This window comes from Rhinolophus sinicus, chromosome 8 (genome assembly GCF_057876585.1).
Source record: "Rhinolophus sinicus isolate RSI-liver-muscle chromosome 8, RSI-T2T, whole genome shotgun sequence".
NCBI lineage: Eukaryota > Metazoa > Chordata > Mammalia > Chiroptera > Rhinolophidae > Rhinolophus > Rhinolophus sinicus.
The window spans coordinates 8541638-8561082 of record NC_142508.1 but is presented as its reverse complement, the minus strand read 5'-3'; the positions used below and the strand labels follow the sequence as shown (position 1 = coordinate 8561082).

Sequence of the window (19445 nt, the reverse complement as noted above, 5' to 3'; positions counted from 1 at the left end):
GCTCCATCTTTGGTATGGAGGCCACCAAGGCCACTGATCTTGGGATCAAATCTAAAGACACACCTAAAAATGTAAATGGATTGATTAGTATTGAGTAGGAATGAGGATAGAGACATGGGTGAGGGCAATTAAACAAAGGAAACACCCCGAAATGCTCAGCAGCTATTGCGTCAGACGGCTCTGTGTCGATGTCTGTTGTAGCTACAGGGTGTTCATAAAGCCAGGAAACATAGAGCATCTTATTTTATCATGTGTTGAAGTGTTATGTTAGTAGGCCAACCGGTATGTAGTCACCTGTTGTATTCGATTTGTTTTGGTCTGCCAAAACAAAACAGCGCAGACAGGGTGGCTTCAACAAGAGAAATCTATTTTCTCACTGTTCTGGAAGCCCGAGACCAAGGTGTCAGCAGGATTGTTTCCTCTGAAGCCTTGGGCTCGCACGTGGCCACCCTCTCACTGCCTCTTCCCTCTGTGCATGCAGCTGTCTGGTGTCTGTGTCTCTTTGTATGTCCTAATCTCCTCTTCTTATGAGGACACTAGTCGAATTGGATGAGGGCCCACCATAATGGCCTTATTTTCACTTAATCACCTCTTCAGCGGCCCTATCTCCAAATGCAGTCCCATCCTGAGGCACTGGGGGTTAGGGCTTCAACACGGTTTTTGCAAGGACACCATTCAGTCAGTGACACCTGTGTTTCCAGATTCGTGGCCACCCTGTAGAGATGTAAAAACCAGGGGATAAGTTCCGTAACAGGAATCTGGAAGCTTTTGCTTTAGTCTTAATGCCAACCTGTATGACTGGGCCCGTCTCTTGCGGCGTTTGAGGGGGGATGTTGTGTTACGATGGCAAAATCACGTCTGGACGGAGGACAGCCCGGTAGTGTAGAGACAGCCTCAGAAACACAAATGCTGCTTTTCCCAGCAGTGTGGCGACACTCCTGCCGTGTCTCGGCCTAGGGCATTTGCAGAGGGTGTAGCATGATGGATGATTTTGTCCTAATTCTGGGCCCCATCCCTTGCAGTGTGTTCTCCGGAGCCTGTCGGCACCCCCTGCCTCATCCCAGTGAACCCCTAAGGCTCCTTGGATGGAACACCCCATGTGACCTGCCTGTGGGCTGCTGCTGATACAGCAGTGTATAATTCAACAGTCATTTGTATTCCGCACAGGTCTGAGCAAAGCTATAAAGTGCTCTCGAGAGCTAAATGCTGCGGAGGCATTTAATCTAAGCAAAAGAAGGGCTTAGTGTCCATCAGCTTCTGAGGATGCAAACGCCACGTTTGGAGGCGGAGGGACCCTTCCTGTGTGCTGACTTGCTTGTTTCCGGTTTTCGAGATGGGAGTACATGGGAGTGTCTCAGGGAGGCGTGGGCTGTGGCCCGTCCACAGGGCACTTCTGCCACGACAGCTTTGCAGTGACCTGTTGGGCTCGTGGTCAGAACAGGCCCTCGGGTCATGTAGCAACAAGGCAGCACGTGAGGGTTAGGGATACACAGATGTCGTTCCTGGCTTCCAAGAGCGGAAAATGTCACGCAGATGGATTTCCGGCCCTAGAAAGCTGCAGCAATTATACTCCAGCAAAGTTGTGGGCACTACTTGGCTGCATGAGGAGCAGCTACTTGGGAAAGTGCCTGCACGCACAGTCTGAACTGCCCTGGGTGCCTGTGAGACCCTTCGGGACGGAGGGCCTCGGTTTCCTAGGCGATGGCTCCAGGAGTTAGTAAGAGCTTTTCTTCTGCCATGGCTGAGGCCTCGGCTTTGATGCTGTTTCTGCACAGGGTCCACTGGTGTGGCATCACTGCCATGGCAGCTCTGACAGTCCCTGAAGGGAGTGGAGACACACCTCCTACCCTCTCCCTCCCGGGAAGGCTGAAATAGCAGCGACCAGGCAGGGGGCCCCATCTGGGCCGTGGCACACACCTGCCATCAGTGCTCAGAAGTGGGCCAGGCAGGGAGTTCACACCAGAACTGTGACACCAGCGCATAGTATCTTGGTAATTAGCCTTTGAGGTGGCACTGGGATAGAGCCATTATCGGGTGACTGTGTTCCCTGATGATGTTGCAGGATTGCAAAAGAATCTGCTGCCCTCAAACAGTGCTACCCCGGCCTGGCATTTCTTATCATTAGCAGCACGTTCCAGGGGTCCGGGTTTCGGTTTTTCCACTGGGTTAAGGCACTGCGTTTGCTTTAGCTTATCAGCAAGGATTCGTTTATGACATCATCGCAGTATCACCGATTGGCGCCAGAGTGGAGGGCAGCACGGCAAGGGAGGCTGTGGGACGGGTGACCGAGGCTCCCACTTAGCCCAGGATATGCCAGCTTTAGGACCGAAATCCCACAGTCCAGGGACGCAGTGGCACCCCCACCAACTCCCAGGCACACTGGGGTGACTGCTCACCCTACTAGGGAAGCAAGACTTTGAAAGAAGAAAATAAGTCAGGAGCTTAAGGGAATTGTGGCTTCTGGGGAAGCACTGGAAATCTGCGTCTGGCCAGGGGACACCTCGACACACTGTGTCCCTGGGAGTTGGGGGACACATAACTACCTAATCCGTGACATCACATAATCCTGTGAATCTAGCAATCGTGTACTGGTGGTAAGTCAAGGCAGAGGAAAGAGTGAAGCTTCCAGAAAGAGTGTGATGGGGGCTTTCAAGCCTGAAAAGACAAAGGAGCCCCCACAGGAGGCAGAGCGGGACATGGACGAGGTGGGGCCACACCTGGGTGGAGAGGCAGCTTGGAAACTGAGGGCAGAGATAAGCAAACAAGCGGAAGTTGTCAAACCGCCAAGAAGCTGAAAGTCGGAATCTAGTATTTGGCAGCGAGCAAAACATTAAGGGAAATGGCAGCAGCTCGACGGAGGTGGGAAAGGTGATCTGGTGCTGGAACAGCGAGCTGGCAGTCTGGGCGTGAGAATGCTTTCCGCCCTCTCACCCTCACCCAAGCCTCAGCTGGACCTGCAGCGGAGGGGCCGGGGGACAGAGGTGGGCAGGACACGCCGACAGGAGTGGCCAGGGTGGGGCCATCGTTTCCAAGGTGACAGCGTGGATGTGGTCCCTGAAGGAGCTTCAGGTAGGGATGGTCCTCACGGGAAGCAGGCACGGTGTTTGAGCAATCGAAAGGTAGCGTTTATGTTGCCGTCGTTTGTTATACCCATAGGTCATGTCTTCCCACTCCGAGGTGGAGTTTGCAAACAGAGACGCCAGCTGGGTTCCCTCGATGCCAGAGGGTCTCATTAGCCCAAGCTCCCAGGCTGCAGCTACGTGGGGAGCTGCCGTCCCTTCTAACTGGACTTCCTGTGCTCTGAGTTCATGCAAATGAGAGTCCTGGCACAGAGAGGGTAATTAGATTTCATTTCTCCTTCCAGCCAGCTGCAACTGACTGGTTGGGGCTGGCGGCCCCGCAGGCTGTGCTGAGTTGGAGTCTGAGGCCCCTTCCAGAACCAGCAGGAGTGGCGGTCGAGATTGATTAGCCCTTTCTGCCAAAGGCGTGGGGTTGCAACTAATGGACGCCATCAGACTGCTGTCCGTACCTTGCAGTCCCCTTGCAAATGGACAAGGCCAGTGCTTCTCAGAAATGTTTAACTCACTGGACTCCTTTCTTCGGATGAAATTTCACATGGAAACACATCAAAGCAGGGCTAGTCTGGCCAAAGAAAGGAGGCTGGGAGCCTTTTCTACTCCCTCTCCTTCTCCCAGTGGCAGTTGACACACCTCCACAGAACGTGGTTTGAAAACCTCTGGGAGGCACTACTTCAGAAGAGGGATTCCTCTGAGAGGGTGACATTTGAATAGAGATCTGAGAAGAGCCAGGAGAAGGCCATTCCAGGCAAAGGGACAGCAAGTGCAAAGGCCCTGGGGTGGGTACAAGCTGAGCTAGTTTGAGAGGCAGAATGCTCTTTTTGTGGCTAGATTGTAGGGGTTGAGGGGGTCAAGGTAAGAAATGGGGTCATACAGGTAGGCAGAATCCACTCAGGTGAAGCCATAATAACAGAGTAAGGAGTTTGGGTTTTATTCGGAGTGTGATGGAAGCTATGGGAAGGTTTTAAGCAGGAAAGAGAATTATAATCTAACTGAATTTTTAAAAAGATCCCCGGCTACTGCTATATGGAGGGCAAGACTAGAAGGCAGGGCACCAATGATTTGTTCTAGAATTCACGTGAGAAATAATGGAAGCCCGACTAGGATGGCAGCAGTGAGCATTTTAAAAGTTAGAGGTGCAGTGAGGGTGGTACGGGGGCATGCCCTCTCATCTTGCTCATAGGGACCTAAGACAGTGGAGCACTGAGATGGAAGAGATGCTCTCCAGAGCAAGTGAGGACGCCCCCACCCGCACCCCAACTTCTTGCCTGCAGAACTACTTGTTAAACCTTCAAGACCCAGCATGACTGTCGCTATCAGAGAGTTGGCTCCTACCATTTACTACTGGGCGTTATTCCTTCTTTTCCTAAAGACTACGAGATGTGGGAGGGACCTCCCAGGCATCTGCTGTAGCTCCCTGATGGTACAGATGAGGGGACCAAGGCTTAGGTCTCGTAATCCCCACAGGTGCTACTTTCCCTTCATCCTCAACTTTCCACTCATATATGTGTCATATCTCCAACTAGATTATATGCTTTTTTTTTTTCATCTTTTTATTTGAGATTTAATGAAAGATTCTTGAGGGCCGGGATCCTATCTTCACCTCTTATCTCCCGAGCATCTAGCATAACACTGGGCACAAACATAGCCGGTCACTAAGTGTTTGCTGATTGGCTGTTCTGTGCGCCCTGGGCTCCCTGCCATGGGAGTTTCCTCCTCCCTCTTCCCCATCACGTTAACCTACCTCACCACACCCGACCTGATGTCACTTAGACCTGCTATCCGCACACTGCTGTGGCCCCTACTTCCCTGGGCAGTGGTACCCCCGCCGCTTCTCACAGCCGGGTCTGAGAGCACAGCAGAGCCTCACTCCAAAGGGAGGGGTCTGGACAGGTTCTTTCCATTGAATTGTTACACTGTGACTACAGTTGGTCTCAGAGTCTGATCGGAATTAGGCCCAAACCCCAAGCCAGGGGTAGGCGGGATTATTACCAAGATGTGACTATGCATTGTTATTTTTGCCTTTTCTTGGATCCTCACCTGTCTCTCAGTAAGTGCTCATGAGAAAGAAAATGGCAGATTCTAAAGACCAGGCCCCAGAGGGGAGGGTCTGCTACTGTGGGGGAGAAGTGGGCTTCGTACTTGCCCGAAGGACCAGTGTAGTTTGGGTGAATGGAAGGGGGCTGCAGGTCCCAAGCTGGCATCTCTGTTACCACTCTTTAATTGAGGGATGTTTTCCAGCAGAGGCATTTAAAATCTGTATTAGTTCCCCAGAGAACCCCAGTGAGGGGGGTGGGTGGAGAGTTGGGGGACTCCACGCTTCACCCCACACTCCCCAGTTAGGCACCAGTCCACATGTCTGAGAGTGGGTTCCTCACTAGACGGAAAGCTGGGGTCCAGCAGGGTTCTTGCCCGCTGCATCTCCTATCTCCCCCAGTGTTTGTCAAAGCGTATCATTATTTCAGTTGTCAGAATATGTTGCTAAGTAACAATGGCAGCTTGTTATTCATTCAGAACATTTATTAAAGATCTACTGTGTGCCCGCATATATCCATTTCTAATTATTAATGCACATTTTCAAATTTGAATGTATATGTGCCGAAGCACATAAGAATAGAAATCCTAGCTCACAACAGAGGACAGCAGTGTATGTGGAAACTAGTAGAATCTGTTCCAACTCTTCTCTCGTCCTCATGCGGAATTTCCTAACAAGTTGCATAGAGGCCCTACTTCAAAGGCCGTCAAAAGTGAGAACCCTGAAAGTTTTCTCCGCGTCTGTGGAAATATTGACAAGCACTAACGAACAAAATAAATTTTAAAAGGTTCCAAAGTCCTGGAACCACTGATGTGAAGTGAAGGCAGGAAGATTCCCCAATTAACTGCCTCGACATAACAACGAGATGTGTGTTATCAACACATTGGGACATTTCCAATTGGTAATTAGTTCCACACGGACCTAATCTCTTCACTCCTGACTTGTCATCCACGTCCTGTGTGTCTTGTCTGTCCCGCTCGCAGAATATTGCGCATCAAGCCTTTTCAGCTACTGGCAACGTCAGAAGATCAAAACTTCCTTGAGGTCGACCTTTCTCCCAGAACCAGTCACTGGACTTAGTCAGGAATACAGTGCACCTTTTGATGAGAAGTAATGTCTCCATTTTTAAAGGATCCTGTGTACATTCAGTTTATAGTAAGTCCTTGGGTGACCTCAGTCCCATCCAAGCTTCAATTTTGATGACTCATTTCACATCTGTGGCTCAGAACTTTCTATCAGGCTGCAGACCCATGGTTCCAAGTGGCTTAACATCCCAAGAGCAGCTCATGTTTGAACTCACCGTGTGTGTGTGTGTGTGTGTGTGTGTAAGAGCACACACACACACACACACACACACACTCACACTCACTCTCTTCTTATCCCTCATCTAAATGTTAGTAAATGGTATGATTGCATACCCAAATTTCCAAACCAGAAATTAAAAGCAGCCTTGAGACACAAGCAGTCTAGCTCTGGTTTGTTAAAATTTGGATTATTTGAAACTAGCATCTAAAGGAAGCTTCTCCCAGCTCTCGCACTCCCAGACCCTCGCTCTCTGCTCGGCTGTGTCCCACGGGCGGCCGCCTTCCTTCTGGGCCTCCTCTGCTGCTTCCCCGACTTGGATCTACATCTCAAGGTGACACAGAGGACCTCAGCCACATCAACAGAAATGATCTGAGGAACTTTTGAAAATGAGAAAGAGTCACAGCCTGTCCCCCCGAGAGATTCTGATTCAGAAAGTCTGGTGTAAGATCTCTTCTGCCCTGGGTACCATCAGAGAATTCTGACTGAACCCCGTACACAGCAGGAGGTACCTGGGGTGCTTTGTAACTCTCCCAAGTTTGGGACCACTGTTCTCCCAAGTAATGATGGAGCCATATGTGTTGGTATATCGTAGCTGTTCCTACACATGCCTGCATGTACACAGGGACACACACACATACAAATACACACATATCCCTACACACCAGTGCACAAAGGTACACACTTACACACATACATGCACATGTGCATGCACACACACACGTTTACACACACCTGTGCACAAAGGCATACATGTGCTCACACATACATGCATCTGTGCATGGACACACACACACGTCCACACACACCTGTGCACAAAGGCATACATGTGCTCACACATATGTGCACACGTGCCTTTATTCATGCAGCATGGACGCCCAGGTCACCCCTGACGCCTCGCTTTCAGTGGCCTCTCCAGGCTGCCATTCGCTCCCGCCCGGCCCCTCCTTGCAGCCTTCTGTTCCCTCCTCCCTGATGGCTGCAGCGAGTCCCTAAGTGGCCTCTGTAGTGTCCGCTGCACTGCCCCCTACACTCCTGACTTAGTGGTCTTTGGGAATGCAGAGCGAAGCCACCAAAATGTCTCAGCCCCTGCAGGCACTCAGAATACAGCTCAGACCTCACAGCTCAGAGCACAGTGTTCACCCCAATAGCTAGGGCTCACTTTGGCTTCGCCTCCAACAGCCACATCTCAAAGCACACTCGACCACGTGAGCATTTTTAGATTTAAATCTTTGTTCCCAGGTGGGATTATTTTCTTAACCTAACATGAAGCCACTGGGTCAAAGATACGAATATTGTAATGGTCCCTTCCCCTAGAGTCTATGGAAAGTCCATTTTACTGCTCCATGACTAGTTTTGGAGATGGTCATTCAAAAACAAAGCAAAAGAAAACAAACCAAAAAAAACCCCCAAAACTTTGCTAGTTTAATAGATGATGCTCTATCACTACACTTTCAATTTTAAATGCTTTGGTTATTGGTAAAATCGAGCATTTCTTACGTATATTGACCATTTGTATTTCTTCCTCTGTGATCTGAACTTTGGACGGTGCAGTCTTTGTCCAATACAACCTTTTTTCTAACCTATAATTCCAAAGGGCGATCACTGGACCAGTAGCATCAGCATCATGTAAGAACTTGTTAAAAATACAGATTCTCAGTCCCCACCCTGACCTACTGAACCAGAAACTGGGATGGGGGGGAAGAGCAATCAGCTAACAAACCTCTCAGGACTCCAGACGGTCCTACCGCAGTCTGACTGACGCAGAATTTATCTTGAACCCAGGTGCACAACAAGGGGACCCACGAAGGGACCCACCCTGTGTGCCACCAGTCTTAAATCTTGCAGAGGATAAGATTGTGAACTCTAGAACTAGCCTGCTTGCGTCTGTAGCCTGGCTCTACCAGTTACTAGCTGTGTGATCTTAGGCAGATGGTTTAACCTCTCTGGGCCTCAGTTTCCTCCATCCATAAAATGGGGATAATTTTATAACCTACCTCATAGATTTGTTTTGAGAATTAAAGGTTCAATACATGTTAAGCATTTAGCACAGGTCCTAGCATGCGACACTTCATAAATGTTACATATAACTGCTGCCACTGTGGCCATTTAAATTATCGCAAACACACGGACCTGAGGCCTGGAACAAATAAGGTTGGATCTTAAAGAAACTTAGCCATCAGAAAGCAAGAGGTCTTAAAATAAATATAAACATAATGCACCTCTACTTGTTCCACCCTCAAGAAATATTCTTCTCCCTTTTCCTTCCATCGACTCAACGCAGACGTCCCAAACTAGGCAGACTTCTTCAGGCTGCTGCTCTCATGTCAGTCATGACGAGAAACAGGAGATGCAGCAAATATTGAGAAAAGCTTTTGAACTCGTTTTAGAGACACCAAATATCTCTATTGGTTAAAAATAGGTGTGTAATTCTATATACCATTTTTATAACGTTATCTTTTTTAGCAGCCTTTTCATTGGAGGTTACTATGAGCAATATATATTTTTTTAATTAAAAGTTAGACAAGTTAACTTATGCAAACTGTGGATTGTGAATCTTCATGGGTGAGAAGTCACGTGCCGATTTCCCCAGAGGTGTTTGATTTGGCCCCCACTTTATAAAGGAATACCTCATGGGGTCCGTGGGCCTTGGAGAGCAAATACCTTGGGAAATGTTGTCTTTCAGGATGTGGGAAAGGGTTTCCAGGATTTGGGTGACCTGTTGGTGAATAGATTAAAGGAAAACCCAATATTGTAATAAGACATTATATGTACAAAAGGAAAGAATAAAAATGTTTATTTCCCCTTTAAAGCAGTAGCAACTGGGGTATTTTCTGTGTCTCCAAAAAAAGACAATGAATTTTTAGATGCCTCGGATAAATGAGCTGAATGCTCTCTGCCTCACTCCACCCTCCACAAAACTCGACCACGACATTTATCTCGTATTTTCCCAAAGGAGAGACTTCCCCGAGTTTGCCCCACCCTGGGCAGTCACCGGAGAGCAAGGAAGCCTTGATCTCTTAATACCACTCTCATCTCCATGAATATTTCTAGATACGGATCTTGGTAGCAAGTTACTCTTACCTGGTTCTTCTCTTTTTTCTTAAGACAATTGAAACTGTAATAAACCTCACTTCTCTCTTTCTCTCTCCCTCTCCCCTTTCCTTCTCCATTCCCCCCACCCCCTGTGTCTTCCCTCGCCCTTCAGGAACCTTCTGCATCATTTCACTGTGCACCTGTGTGGCCGGGATCAACTTTGAGCTCTCCCGCTACCCACGTTACCTGTACGGACTCCCGGATGACATCAGCCATGGCTATGGATGGTCCATGTTTTGTGCATGGGGGGGCCTGGGCCTCACGCTCATCTCGGGGTTCTTCTGTACCTTGGCCCCTTCTGTCCAACCTGTCCCGAGGACCAACTGCCCTAAATCCAGACCCGAGAACGGGACAGTGTGCTAAAAAACAAACCCATACACCTATATATATATATATAAATATATATATAATATACATATATAAAACAAAACTAAACCAAGACGATGCCAGTGCCACGGCAGAGTTGAGTTGGCTCAGGCACCCACATCTCGTCGGACTGTGTGTCGCCTCATCGCCGAGATGGGGAAGGCGTTCCCATCCTGTGGCTCTTCCATCGGTTCTTAACTTTGGGCTCCATGGTTTCTTGAGGACAGCGTGACCGTCACCACTCGCGATAGCGTCCTGATTCCCGTCACTCACGAGGTCGGGGACAGGGCCAATGGTCTGGAGTGGCACCCACGTAGAGAAGGCCGTGCCCCCCCAGGGGCCAAGAGGACAGTCACCACCCCGGCACCGGCCATGTCGCAAACAAAGCCCTTAGTGCATAGAATGTAACCAAGTCTTTGAGGCCATGTGGAGAACCGCTTCTCCTCGCGCTCTTCCTGTTCTGATTTCCTTCTTGGCCCACCAGCGACACGTGGAAAGTGGCAGAGAAACCAAGAAGGAAGTTTACTCTCTGCTGCCAAACTGTTGGACCAAGTAGTAGATGTGGGAGGAGGAGGGAACAGTGTGCTGACAGGCAAGGTCCGCGTCGATCAAGGACCCTTCAGTGGATGCTCAGAAAACCCAGTCGTACCTTCCAGCTGCCTTACACCCAGTTAAACAAGAGGCTGCTCTGCCCACTCCCCCCCTGCACCCCCCGGGCAGAAGGGAGCCTTGGAGTAACGCTGTGATGTGTGTGTGTGTGTGTGTGTGTGTGTGTGTGTGCGTGTGTGTGTAACTACTCCGGTGGTTTCCTTTTTTTCTTTTCACCGTTTTAAATGCAAATCCTGCATTGTGACTGCTATCTGTCTATGCTTCGTGATGGTTTCACGGCCCAACATCCAGGAGGAGTAATGACGGGCGAGCCCATATGGGTGCCAGTTCTGCAGCTTCCCGTCCCCGGAGTGTGTGTGTGTGTGTGTGTGTGTGTGTGTGTATGTGGTGGGTGTTTTCTGAGTGTGGGGTTGTATCGTTTGTTGCATTTTTCTGTTATTTTTAGTGCAGCTGAAATTCCCAGAGGGCAGAACCAAGAACACAGCTGCTGGGCAGAGGCTCCTGTGGTTCTTTCCATCACAGTTGTGGGACGTCACAGGACTTAGTCCTCTAACTTTGGAAGTTCAAGACACAGCTGGGCACAAAAGCCACGAGAGAAGCGGGGGAGCACGGTTCAGCAGGGAGGAGGAATGTGGCCTCTGTGGCTGTTGTCCGAGTCCACAAGACCTTTTCCTCCCCATCATGGAAGCTGCCCTTCGTCACTGGACATCTACCCCTTTTCTAGGGGCGACTTCTGTACAGATGAAAGAAAATGGGTCACATGCCGAGAGAGTACCTCCATGTCCCACGGGCTCGAGTTTGTATGATAGTGTGTAAATTCACGGAGAACTCTTGACTCTTTCCATCTGCTTCCTTTTCCTCTTGATATTCAAGGCCATGAATCCCCAAATCGCCGTCGTAGTGGCTAGCGCCCAAACAGGTGGCAGAAAGCCAGCCCAGTGTCTCAGGCTCGTGTGAGCAGGTTGGCACTGCAGGTGAGGCTTGCTCCGAATCAGCCAGAGAGTTGTGAAAGCTGTAGGGGCAGGAGTCTGCCCGAAAGAGTGGGCAGGAGCAGCTGACGGTCACCTCAGTGACCCCGCTGGGCTGAGCAGCCCTGGGGAGGCAAGGAGAGAGTCCCCCGGACTCTGTATAGCCATGGGTCAGCCATGCAGCCGAGAATTCAGTTGCTTCAGAAGTAAATATGCTCTGGGAACTTTGCTCACTACCCAGCAGGCTTTCTTCCCTCCCATGCACTCCGTTCCATCTACCTTCCTACCAGGCTCTACCTTTCCTCACCTACTAATCACACAGCCCCCCTCTCTCCCACCCCCCATCCTGCCTGTCTCGTCATCTGCTCTGTCTGACTGTGTGTGTCTGTGATTCACATCTGGTGTGCACGAATGGGCCTGAATGTGGGTCTCCATGTGTATGTTTGTGTCCACATGTACCTGGAGGCAGGTGTGGGTGTACGCTTCAAGACGTCCTGGCCAGCGACACTGCTCGGCTTTTGCAAAAGGTCTCGTGCGTTCGTGTCCTGTGTGTGGGTTTGTGCCCTCGTGCTGGGAGACGAGGGGCGAGGCCTGTAACAGGAAATGCTGTTAGCTTCCAAGTGAGCTGCTAAGGATGATTTCCAAAACACGGGATTGATTCTATAAGGAATATTCTATAAGGGAAATAATTTTCAGAAAAACCCAGTTTTTCAATTGTACAGGGAATTGTCTAAAATTTTTCTTTGAAAAGTTAGATTTCTCTCTTACGGGGAAGGACCTACTCGGGCTTGAGGAAAAGTGAAGAGAAGTATCTCAGATTGAGAGGCCTTGTGTCTTCCTTCCAAGTGTCTTGAATGGGACCCGCTGAGCAGAGAGACGCAAGGGTCCACTGGGGACAGAGGACTTATCTGTGACCAGACCCAAATTCTAGCTGTTTTCCAGCTGCAGGAAAATGGGGAAAGAATTCTACATGGGGCAACTTGCTATCGCTGATTTAACATTTTCTCTCGTAACTATGTTTGGGGCTATTGCCTCACAGACCTGTCATTATTTATACTGTCTTTTTCATGCCATGCTTGTCATAAATTTCCACTCTCTCCAGCTACTAATCTTTAGGGTAGGCCATTAACACAGCTTACTGCACCCCCCTGGAACCTTCCTGAAATGTTAGGAGGACTCCTGGGAAAGAAGCAAACCCTCTGGGCTCAAGGCATCTTCAGGGCAGGTATTTTGAGCTACTTTGTGTGTGTGTGTGTGTGTGTGTGTGTGTGTGTGTGTTTGGTATTGGGCCAGATAGGTACAGATACACCTACTCTGAGATCTGATCCTGCGTGGGACCCCAAAACCGCCCAGCTGCTTGGCCTGGATGGAAACCGTGTCCACATGGCAAGTCCTGGCTGGTGGGAGACCTTTCCAGGTGACCTTGACCCCTCCAGCATAGGGGGTGAACCCCAGGTTAAGACCTGCTGCTCCAAGCAGTTACTGAAGCTTCACGCTGTGAGGTGGCCGAGGAGGAAGAGAAAGAAGAGAGGAAGGAGAGAGAAGGGAATCTGGGCCATAGACCCTTTCGGTCAGACTGCCAACTCCAGATCAAAGTAGAACCCGACCTACTGAGGGATTTAGGGTCAGCAACCCTACCCCAGGTCAAGTTCAAAGTCCTTACACATGTGCATACACAGTTTAAGACAACGTATGTGTCTTGAGCTCCATCCATGTTACCCTTGAGCATGGGGGCCATTTCAACTGTTATTTCCTTCCTTACCCTGTGAGATTGAGGATTCAGGAAGGTGGAGTGTCTGCCTGGAAAGAGGTCCTATTTCTTTTTCTCCCCATTTGGGGAATTGAGTTTCTTCTTTTATTTCCCTTCCCTCTCTACGCACTTCCACTCTCCTTCTGCATCGGCTCTAGCCCAGTAAAAGAGTTAAGGAATTCATCTCTGAAGAGGTTCATACACTGCAAGCCACCCCCTTCCTTGTTTCCTGCGGCTGTAGGTTTTACGAGAAGGCCTGTGGCTCCCTGGCCTCAAAATAGAAAACGTATGTAAATGCGCCTGTGCAGGCTCCTGCCCGCCTAGAAGTCCAGCCTTTCAACAACTCTGCCTTTCCAACTTCAGGGACCAGGAAGTTACAAACACTCCCCGACCTCATGTCCACGTGCAGCGTCCTGCACCCTGGGGCCATTTGGATATGTTGTCTTGTTGGGGATCAGGGAGGAATCTATTCCAAGACTCTGAGACACGGCCCTCCATCTTAGTATTTATCCACAGTCATAAGAGGTCTACGAAGAAAGCGCCGTGCTCGGTTGTCCTTAGTTAGTGGAGAGATGTGTTGCTTTGGTCTCCAAAGCTGCCCACCTGAGTCAGTCAGAATAATGAAATCGGGTACGTCACCCGGGAGCTCTAGAATTGACTCCTTCCCCTGGCCTATTCTGAGAGCATGAATGAATGGATTTTCAAGTATCTGGGGAGAAGGAGTGGGAAGAAATACACTCTGGTCACCGTTATTGGAGTTTGTGTGGGACGCTTAGTTGGTTCTCGTAGCTAAAGTGAAGCCGATTTTCTGAAAATGGCCCCCGTATTCCAGGGACCAGCCATCCCAGCGGACACATCCAGCCCTTTCCAGGGAGATAGATGAGTCAGAGTGAGAGGTGGTTTCACCACAGATAAAACTGCTTGGTGCATATCTGTCTCTGTGCTGTCTCCCAGCTGGCATACAATAGAGTGAGGGGACAGAGTTTTAGACAGGCCCCCCTGAGCTGGTGACACGAACGATTCTGGTGTCCCTCAAAGCAGGTGATGATGGGGTTGCCCTCTTCCCATTACGCTGCCGTGGTGCAGAATGTTCCACACACATGCGTGTTATTTCTTAGGCTACGTTATTATTGGTTGCTGGATCCCCCCCCCCCAAAAAAAATAATACATACTCATTGTGGAAAATTAGAAAAATAAAACACGAAAGCAGACTAAAAGATAGCTCATAACTCCGTTGCTCTGAGGCGTCGTAATGTTTGTAGCCCCAGCAATTTCCAGTTGGCGGTTGCCTCGGAGTCGGGGCTGGGAGGGCCGCCTGTGGTCCTCGTGGAGTGGACCCTGTGTCATTGGCAGCAGGAGCATGGGCTCCGAGCCCCCCCTCCCCCAGACAGCAGAGGCCTTTGAGGAAGTTAAATGCCAGAGCTTAGTGTGGGGGATGGACGTAAAAGAGTCCTACTTCGGAATGTTTTTTTCCTCCTGTTCTTTTTTCTTTTCTTTCTTTCTTTCTTTCTTTCTTTCTTTCTTTCTTTCTTTCTTTCTTTCTTTCTTTCTTTCTTTCTTTTTTTTTTTTTTTTTGAGTGCTATCTCAGTCTAACTATAGGCGTAAGAGCACGGAAGCCAGAGTAACTCAGTAATTAAGCTACACTTGTGCAAGTTACCGTACGTTTCATTTCAGCTCTGGGCCTTGCGTCGTCTCCATACTTGAACCTCCTCATCCACAGAATGAGGGCAGTGATAACACTTTACCTCATGGCATAGTAAGGGTGACATGACGCTGCAAAGCGATTTGCAGTCAGGAAGTGTCACCTAAATTATGCACCGTTCTCCTGGCAGCAGAGCCCCCCCCCCCCCCCCAATGGAATTCCTCCTCTGTAATCGCTGTGTCTCGCTGCTGAAAGGGTAACCTAGTGTGAGATGTCAGCTTGAGCACTCAGCAGGGCCCCGACCTGTCAACTGAAGCATGTGGCATTCCGTTCCGTCATTCAGGTCCCTCCGAGAAGGTGGCTCCTTCAGTTACCCATTCCAGGCTCCCTTCCTTTAGTCCAGAGCCCCTTGTGCGAAGGGCACTCTGAATCCCTCTTGATTATTCCTGGAGGTGACGGAATGAGTAAACCACATGGGGGAAATAGCACGTATGACGGCATGTAAAACAGTTAACTGTTAACCAAGGCACACGCTCAGTGCCTTATTGTTTTTCCTTTGCCATCCTCCTAACATTGTTTCTAGGTGTACATGCCCGAAGGGTGGTAGCAAATCAGATGCTGAAACATTCTAATGGTCTGTTAAGTTTAAGATGGAGACAGGTTTCAAGGCACTGAGCTCTCTCTCGTCAGTTGGTGAAGAGGTGGTGTCATCGGAAGCATGTGGGTTCTCAGAGGAAGTCCTTGGGAGGATGCATTCGCTAGGAGAGGTGCTGGGTGTGATCCTGTTTGGGAAAAATGGAATCCTAGGTTCGAAACAAGAATGCCCTTCCAGAAGGGTCTGCGCACTTTCTGCTTTGCAGGGGATCAGGTGTCGGCACTGTGGTCAGATCTTCTCTAAGGGAAGAGCACATCGTTGCTTCTTGTGTGGATAGAGCCCCACCAGGAATGGGGGAGCCACGCAAGCAGAAGGGGTGTTTGCTCACTACTAAGAAACAGCAAACAGGGTGGACGCAGGGGGCTTGCCCAGCAGTAGCTAACCCTGGCCTCGCTTTGACAGACACCAGCCTCGGTGACTGCAACCGCTTTGCTTCATCTCCGAGGATGGGGTGTGGCTCCTTGGGGACCCTGTGTCCTCTTCTCCTGTCTCGCATTTCTCCCTCTGGCTAAGCCTTTCCCATCCTTTCCGGGTCACCTGTAGACCCTTTCTAGCCTGAATGTGTCAGGGTGTCTGCGATGTTGTGAATGTGACAATGCCTTTCTCAGAGAGGGTTTCCGCTCATCTGTTCCCATTTCCACCCACGGTGTGACTGTTTTGCTGTTCAACACTATCTGTAAAAATGTACAAATACAAGTGGAAGCTGAAAATAAGGGGGAGGGAATTGACACTGAACCAATGCATTGATGTGGCCCTCAGTTTTCTGAGGACTTCTGTGGACGGCCCTGAAATCCTGACTGGGTGGGATTGGAAGGGAGGGAAGCCATTGGCACAGGAGTTTTTTTCTGGCTGTTTCTCTGACAGCCACTTAGTGTCTGCTTGTAACTCTCTATTCTCAAGGTTTTTGCCTTTAAAGTAAAATCTATTTTCCAAAAGTAAAAGCAAGTCATCAACGTCTGATGGGAAGGTGATTGCCAAGGTCAACACAAGACCTGATCCTGGGGTCTCATTAGCAGCTTTGTCACTGGCTCACTCGGGACACATCTTGTTACCTCACCATGTCTCTGTGTCCTCTCAGCCAAACAGGGAGCAGGGGGCCTTTCACAGCTCCTGGAGCACCAAATTCCCTTGGCCGATCTGCTGCTATTTTTAGAGAGGCTTCGAGCCCATGCTGGTGTGTGCTTATTGCATGGAGGTACATTCCTGCTACTCTCGCCCCACTCTTTCAGTCCTGGAAAAGTAACCTCAAGCTAACAGCCAGTTTGTGCTCAGAGTCCAAAGCCTTTGATCTACCTTTTCATTCTCAGATGCCTTTCCCACCCACTTAGATGATTTTTACTATTGTTCCTGACAGAGCTTTGTTGTGCTGGGGCAGGAGAAAGTCTCTCAAAGGAGATGATGTATGTGAATTGCTTTGTAACCTATGACTCGCTAGACAGACCAGGCTTGTGATGTCAGAAGCAGGGAGTCTGGCGAAGGGATGCGACCAAATCAGAAGGAAGAGAACACAGGCGGCTGATGGGCAGCAGATGTGGGTAGGCAGTAAGTAGAGGCAAGATAAAGCAACCTTTTGAAGTGGAAATGGCAGAATCACAGAAGCATCGTTGGCATGGCAGCAGACAAGAAGCCCCGAAGGCAGGGAACCCTGAAGTAAAAGGAAGTAGGAAAAAGGAGCGGGGTGGGTAGTCTTATGGCACAAGAGCTGCCTCCCCCAGGACTGAGAAGTCTAGCTGCCCTGGGAGGGAGGATTTACCGAGGCTTGAGCAGTGACCTGCACGGCGCCTTGCATCCACAAGTCCCTGCTCTCTGATGGCCATCTCTGGAAGCAGCTTCAGGAGGGCAGTTTCGCCTGGTGCTGTCCACCAGAGAAAACACACAAGCCACAAAAACAAGTATAAAGATCATGCAAGTAATGGTGCAAACAGGAGCCCCCGTTTTCAACGTCCAAAGCAACGGGGGGAGGGGATTAATTTTCACCCAACATATCAAAAATGTTATTATTTTATCATGGAATCAACATAAAAAGTTACCGAAGTGGTTTACGTTTCTTTTTTGTTGTTTTCAAATGAAGACTTCGAAATCCAATATGAATTTTATTCTTAGAAGACACCTCAGTTCGGATCGGGCACGTGTTCAGTGCTCGATAACCACCTGTGGCTACTGGCGGCCGCATGCCGTAGGACAGACTCTAGCAGAGTTACGCTCTGTTACGAGACTGAAGGGGGTACTCCTCCCCCTGAGTCACTCAGGTCTCACAGCTGACAGGCTGGAGGGTGGTTGGCCCAGAGGGGCAAACATAGGAGCCGTGTCCAGGCTGCCATCCGGGCCTCTGGAAGTTTAGTTCCACCTACTTAGTGGAGGAGAGGACCATTGCTTATCAAATACATGTCACATTTGCCCCAGGGGGGTGTCATGTCCCTGGGCATGGCTCCGGTGACCTGTCGAGATCCTGCTGCCAAAGCAGGTCATTCCAGCTTATCCCTTATCCACGGGGAAGGGGGCGGATAGCACTTTGTCAAGAATAAAGATCTCCACCATCTTTTGTCGCCTGGTTTAGTCCCCTGCTGATAACCTCACACTAGTATTGGGAGCGGGTTGGGAAGAGCCGCAGGTAGACTGGGTCTCCTAGGAGGTGACAGTGACAGGCTGTGTCCCTTTGCCCTGGGACTCAGCACACCATTGCCCACCTCTCTTTCCTTCCCGGAGACCTTCCTTAGATTTGAAGAAACCTCTTTTGTTCAGGGGGAAAAGACAAGTCGTGAGATCTTAGTGCAGAGAACAGAATAAAATGTAAGCTAGCAACCCCTCATTCTCAAAGCCTATCAAAGAGCCAGTATGACAAGGTTTGACTCATTTAAAATACAACATTCTGAGCCTCGTGTCACTGACAGAAAATGAGCTGATTTGGTGTGTTTTATATATGGTCATTAGACAAGGACCATCGCCGACAAAACTCTCCAACACCTGGAGTGTTTCTGGTCCAGCAGATTATTGCTCAGTCAGTATAAATTTATTTACCTTTACTTTAATTTGCATAGTGCTTTCTGATTGGTCAGACAGGAGTGGTGTGTACTGCAGGATTCCAGCAAGCCTCTGCCCTCAGAGGTAGCAATTCCTGTGGTTATTGGTGCTAAAATAAGATTAAATATTATGTTAATTTGTTCTGATACAATGTGAATAAATGTGTTGTTTAATCTTAACAAGAATGCTACATCTTATCAGATCTACTGTACTGTCTGTTCCTTCTCATAATTAATTAATTACAGGAAAGGTGATCCAAACCAGAGCTTGAAACGATTGTGCTATTCTGAGAGGTGAATTTCGCAGGGAAGTGGGAGGGGGGATGAAAAGGGAAATTGCCAGGTTCCGGTGACTTTGCAAGGACTGAGGAAGCAGAGCACATCTGGGGACTTCACTGACACAGTGCATCGTGCAATTTTCTTTTTCAAATTGGCAGAAATATTGTATTTCCATCGATTGAAGAAAAAAGTGTCTGGTAATTAATTAAATGACTTGTTCATGGAAAAAATAAAAATAAATAACCTGTCAGTTGTGGAATGTAAACTGATTAAACAATTAAATAAAGAAGATCATGTTGTGTGTTTTAGGCAGTTGTGTCTGCTTGGGGATGGGGGTAGATGCTGCAGCATTTGAGGGAGAACAATATTGTTCCCTTAGTTTTTGAGTAGGAAAAAAAAACAGAACAACTTCTATGTAGATAGCAGAAAACGCTAATCCTGAAGGAAGTAGACAGTAAGCATTTCAAGCATGTCTAAGCTAGAGATACATGCTTTTAAAGTTGCGTGAGGGGGAAAAATGGAGAGGGATTCAGAAGAGAAAAAGAAGGAAGCGATTGTTCTTTTTCCCCTATTCTGGCATTAATAACTTTTTTAAAAGGCGTTTTGAGATGCTGGAATTACTGGTTACATTCTAATCCCTCACCC

The 19445-nt window shown here is 49.0% G+C and overlaps 1 protein-coding gene across 1 annotated transcript in view; it reads left to right on the top strand.

Moving 5' to 3' along the window:
* TMEM178B (transmembrane protein 178B) overlaps positions 1-19108 on the top strand; it is a 323541-nt gene extending 304433 nt beyond the window's left edge. Inside the window, exon 4 of the mRNA XM_019749862.3 lies at positions 9623-19108. Within this exon, the coding sequence (XP_019605421.1) occupies positions 9623-9873 (251 nt within the window). The 3' untranslated portion in view covers positions 9874-19108. The remainder of the gene's footprint in view (positions 1-9622) is intronic.
* Positions 19109-19445: the final 337 nt, after the last annotated feature.